This window comes from Theobroma cacao, chromosome 5 (assembly GCF_053813885.1).
Source record: "Theobroma cacao isolate CCN51 chromosome 5, ASM5381388v1, whole genome shotgun sequence".
Taxonomy (NCBI): domain Eukaryota; kingdom Viridiplantae; phylum Streptophyta; class Magnoliopsida; order Malvales; family Malvaceae; genus Theobroma; species Theobroma cacao.
The window spans coordinates 36,270,081-36,274,930 of NC_142643.1; the positions used below are offsets into that span (position 1 = coordinate 36,270,081).

At 39.9% G+C, this 4,850-nt stretch overlaps 1 protein-coding gene across 1 annotated transcript; it reads left to right on the top strand.

Moving 5' to 3' along the window:
* Positions 1-299: 299 nt before the first annotated feature.
* Positions 300-4,570, top strand: LOC18599049 (Leucine-rich repeat protein kinase family protein). The gene is made up of 2 exons (XM_018121116.2): positions 300-1,824; positions 3,570-4,570. Exons 1-2 carry the CDS (start codon positions 528-530, stop codon positions 4,205-4,207), a joined length of 1,935 nt encoding a protein of 644 aa, XP_017976605.2. The 5' UTR covers positions 300-527; the 3' UTR covers positions 4,208-4,570.
* Positions 4,571-4,850: the final 280 nt, after the last annotated feature.

Consider the following 4,850-nt stretch of genomic DNA (forward strand, 5'->3'; position numbering starts at 1 on the left):
ACTTGAATTCCTCATTTCTAGTACTAAAAATACCAAAAACTGGATCCATCCTCTTTGTTTGTACGTGGTTGTAGGCTGCTTTGTAACAACAAATTGAAAATGTTTTCATTCAAACTGTAGTATTGAGGCAATCAAGAAAAGATAGAACAGCTTTGAATGTAATCATACAATTAATAATGTTCTAGTTCCCATGTGATTAATGTCTTTGTCAGTGTTTTGAGTATAATGGTGAGGTGAGTTATGTCCAATAAACTAATAATTGTTTAAAATGTCTCCTCTCTATTGTATATAAAAAAAACTGGTCACAGAAATTCAAACTTTTGTACAAAGCCAGCCAAGTTACTCTCTCTCCGTTCTCCACCTCGAGAACTACCCCCCCACTTTCAAACACATGAAAGAACTCTCCTCCTTCCTCTTCATCATCTTCTCCTTTGTTCTGCAGCTTCTCGTTGCATGAAACCAAAATTCATGATCTCATGAAGCCTTAGAAAGACTGGCATTAGCAAAAACAAAACAGAAAAAAAAAAATGGTGGTTGCATTTCTTAAAGTTGTTTCCTTTCTATTCTTCTTTACTTCCCTGGTTTCCTCTCTAAACTCAGATGGTCTCTCTCTTCTTGCTCTCAAGGCAGCCATAGAATCTGATCCTACTAGTTCCCTTGATAAATGGTCTGAGTCTGACTCAACCCCATGCCATTGGCCTGGAATCGCCTGCACCCGCAACAGAGTCACCTCAATATTTCTTCCCAACAAAGGGTTAACCGGTTACATCCCATCAGAACTCGGTCTTCTCGACACGCTAACTCGCCTGAGTCTCTCTCAAAACAACTTCTCAAAACCAATTCCTTCTCGTCTCTTCAACGCTACAAACCTTGTCTACATTGACCTTTCCCATAACTCACTCTCTGGCTCAGTTCCTCCACAAATAAAATCCCTCGAAAACTTAACGCACCTGGATCTTTCCTCCAACTCACTCAACGGGTCACTCCCTGAGTCACTTGTTGAGCTCAAGAGCTTGACAGGAACCCTAAACTTGTCTTGCAACAAGTTTTCAGGTGAAATTCCAGCTTCTTATGGAGAGTTTCCAGTGATGATAAGCTTGGATCTAAGGCACAATAATTTAACAGGGAAAGTGCCTCAAGTTGGTTCTTTGTTAAATCAAGGGCCCACCGCATTTTCAGGAAACCCTAATCTTTGTGGGTTTCCGTTGGGGAATCTTTGCCCGGAAGCTCAAAACCCGAGAGCTTTTGTAAACCCTGAAGAAAATCCTGAAAATCCCAATGGTTTTAGGCCCACCTTTGATGATGGGAATGGAGAGAAACGGAAGGAGAGAAATGGGTCAGTGGCTGTTCCCTTGATCTCAGGCGTTTCAGTGGTGATCGGGGCGGTTTCGATATTTGTGTGGCTGTTTCGGAGAAAATGGAAGCCTGAGGAGGATAAAATGGGGAAAGAGAAAAAGGGGGAGGCGGTTGATGAGGAAGGGCAAAAGGGTAAATTCGTGGTGGTTGATGAGGGGTTTAATTTGGAATTAGAGGACTTGTTGAGGGCATCTGCGTATGTAGCGGGGAAGAGTAGGAGCGGGATAGTGTACAAAGTGGTGGCTGGGAGGGGATCTGGTACGGTGGGGAGTACGATTGTTGCAGTGAGGAGGTTGGGCGAGGGTGATACCACCTGGAAGTTTAAGGAGTTTGAGGCTGAAGTAGAGGCTATGGGGAGGGTTAATCATCCCAATGTTGTCAGGTTGAGAGCTTATTATTATGCCAATGATGAGAAGTTGCTGGTTACTGATTTCGTCCGTAACGGAAGCTTGTATGCAGTATTACATGGTAACATTCCTCTCCTTGCATTGTTTTTCTTGCAATTGTCGTGCACTCTTGAAGTAGTTAGTGGCATTTTTGGACCCTAATTTGAATGATGGCAGTATTGGACATTGATTTGATGGGTCCCTTCCTCACTAACTATGTTTTTTGTCATAAAACATAAGTCAATCTTTTTGGAACTTACTTTGAACTTCAATCCTGCTTATGTTTTGCAATGACTTTACTTGCTGATACTTCCTTGTTAGCCCTGTGGATTTGGCTCTTATTTGTAGATTCAATTGCTGTTCCTTAGTAGTTACAATCGTAGAAAGAAGATAACTATGAGTGCTTCAGTTTCAATTTTCTGCTCACCATTTATCTAGATGGAAAGAAAACCCCACAACTATTATCACATTAAAATACTGATAGGAGTTTTCATGTATGATAATGCTTTTGAGATATTTTGTTTATGTAATTTCCACCGAGTACACAGAATTCTTGGTTTCCAATTATAGTGCTTAAGGCATTTACTTGGTTGAAATCTGTTTATCATTGGCTTAGTTTCATCTTCCCATCATGATTCATGAGTTTCTGTATTTTGCATCGAGGATTATTAGCATAAACAGTCATTATTTTATCAGCCTACTGGCCTTGCTAATGCCTTACAAGTCTCACAATCTATCTTTTTCAAGACAGCTTGTGTCTTGTAGAATGATTGCAAAAAATTACTGTGACAGCTAAACTAAAGGAGACTCGAGTTGTTTTCAAGCACCTAAATTCTTGAGCTATTTAACAGTTTGGTGGGGTTTTGCTCCGCTTTTGCTAGAAATTTTGTTGGTCATTCTTGAAATTTCCTGAATTTATTTTCAATACTAAGATGAACAAGAGAAAAGGACCGAACATTATGATAATTCCATGAAAGCTTTAGTGCTTTACATACTTCAATGATAGGTAGGTGATATTCATTGTCACAGGCGTTTTCTTTTCTAACTTTTTCCAGTTGAGGGTGTAATCTGAAAACTGATTGGTGACAATCTGGGTGTTACCTATTCCTAACCTATACACACCCAATTAGATAATAAAAATATAGATCCGATTTTGACCTTCTGGTGTTACTCATTTCGAATCATTTTTTGGGTCTTTTTAGAGAGTTTGTCCTCATTGGCCCTATATTAACTCAGCCTTGGTTCACCTGTGACATATTTCTCTTGGTTTTTTCTTCCAGTATAGATTTATGTCTTGCTTGTCTTCTATTGGTGTCATTCAAGGACAAATACGCATATTATGTTTTTTTTAAGTTTAGAACATTTATTCTGAATATAGTGGTCCAGCTGGTGTGCTGCTCATACACATTAAAGGACCAAAATTTACTGAACAGACCCCATCAAGATGGCTGACAAGTGCATGATTTTTTATGCTTTGGATTTTTAGTTGATGAAATTTAACAAAAGGTGGACCACTGACACAATAATTGCCTTGTTATTAACATCTCAAGTGCATTCATATGTCAATTGCATTTGCATCTATCACATTTTACTCAAAGAAATTCCCGTGAAAGTTCCATTCTTCAGCAGATAGTTTGGTGTAACTCTGCAAGCAGTTTGCATGTGACCTGGTTAATGTATGCTAAGTGAAAGGAAAATGAAAAATGCTCTTTTTTTCTTATTTTCATCCAACAAGTGATTCCAGTTTGTTTTTTGTTTGATTATGGTAGAATGTCTGATAGCATAAGAACTGAAACAGCCATTTTAATGTGGTGTTCAATCATGCAGAAGGGCCATCCAATAATTTGCCACCACTTCCGTGGGCTGCGAGGTTGAAAATTGTTCAGGGGACTGCAAGGGGTTTAATGTACATACATGAATACAGCCCTCGAAAATATGTTCATGGCAACTTAAAGTCAACAAAAATCCTTCTTGACAATGAACTCCAGCCTTACATCTCTGGGTTTGGACTCACTCGTCTTGTCTCTGGGACCTTCAAATATGCCAGTTCAATAACCAAAAAGCTGAACCCAAACCAAACCATTGCAACCTCTGCAATGGGATCAAGAATTTCAACTCCTAATTCTTACCTGGCACCTGAGGCTCGAGTATTTGGAAGCAAGTTCACTCAGAAATGTGATGTCTACTCTTTTGGAATTGTGCTATTGGAGATTTTAACAGGGCGGCTGCCTGATGCTGGACCCGAAAATGACGACAAGGGATTGGAAGGTCTTGTGAGGAAAGCATTCCGAGAGGAGCGTCCCTTGTCTGAAATCATAGACCCAACACTACTAACGGAAGTTTATGCCAAGAAGCAAGTGGTTGCGGCATTTCACATTGCTCTCAATTGCACAGAACTGGATCCAGAGCTGCGCCCTAGGATGAGAATTGTGTCTGAGAGTCTTGATCGGATTAAATCGCGGTGAAAAAAATGTTGGGAAGAATGTTGTAAAGTTGTATCATTGTTGCTAACCCCTGGCTCCTGAAGCTGTTTTGGTTTTTGATTCCTTGGATGCAGGGTCAATTCGGTGTATGACTCGTCAGGTTATTGTTGTAATCAGATGAGTTTTCTTTGAATGTTTTGATCTGTCCATCTCTTGAATGTCGTCGTGTGTTGAAAAGATTCGATAATGTCCAAAAGTTGCAGGGATGGGAGGGACATGGTTAGCCGTTTGTACAAATGACAAAGACAATCAGCTAGAACAGGGCAAATAGTTAGGAAATCCTCAAGCACAACGACCTCTCATGTCTCTGATTCCTAATGCATTGATATCAGTATCAAAAGCCCACATACCAGGCAAATGATCAATTTTATTCAAAAATACGTGAATGAAACATCAAGCCCAGCATCGAATCTGCCATAATCAGTATCTTCCTAGTAACCTAAAGCCAAGTTGATGGTATGCTGCATATCGTCTACGTAGCCATACGAATTAGCCAGCCCACTGACATTCTGCTTTAATGACAGCAAAGAAGGGAATTCTTGGATTCTTTACTTTCTCACTGTCAAATGCTACACGGAGTTGAAAATTCCAGGTTAATCTACAATCCAATCCCATAGTTGCTACT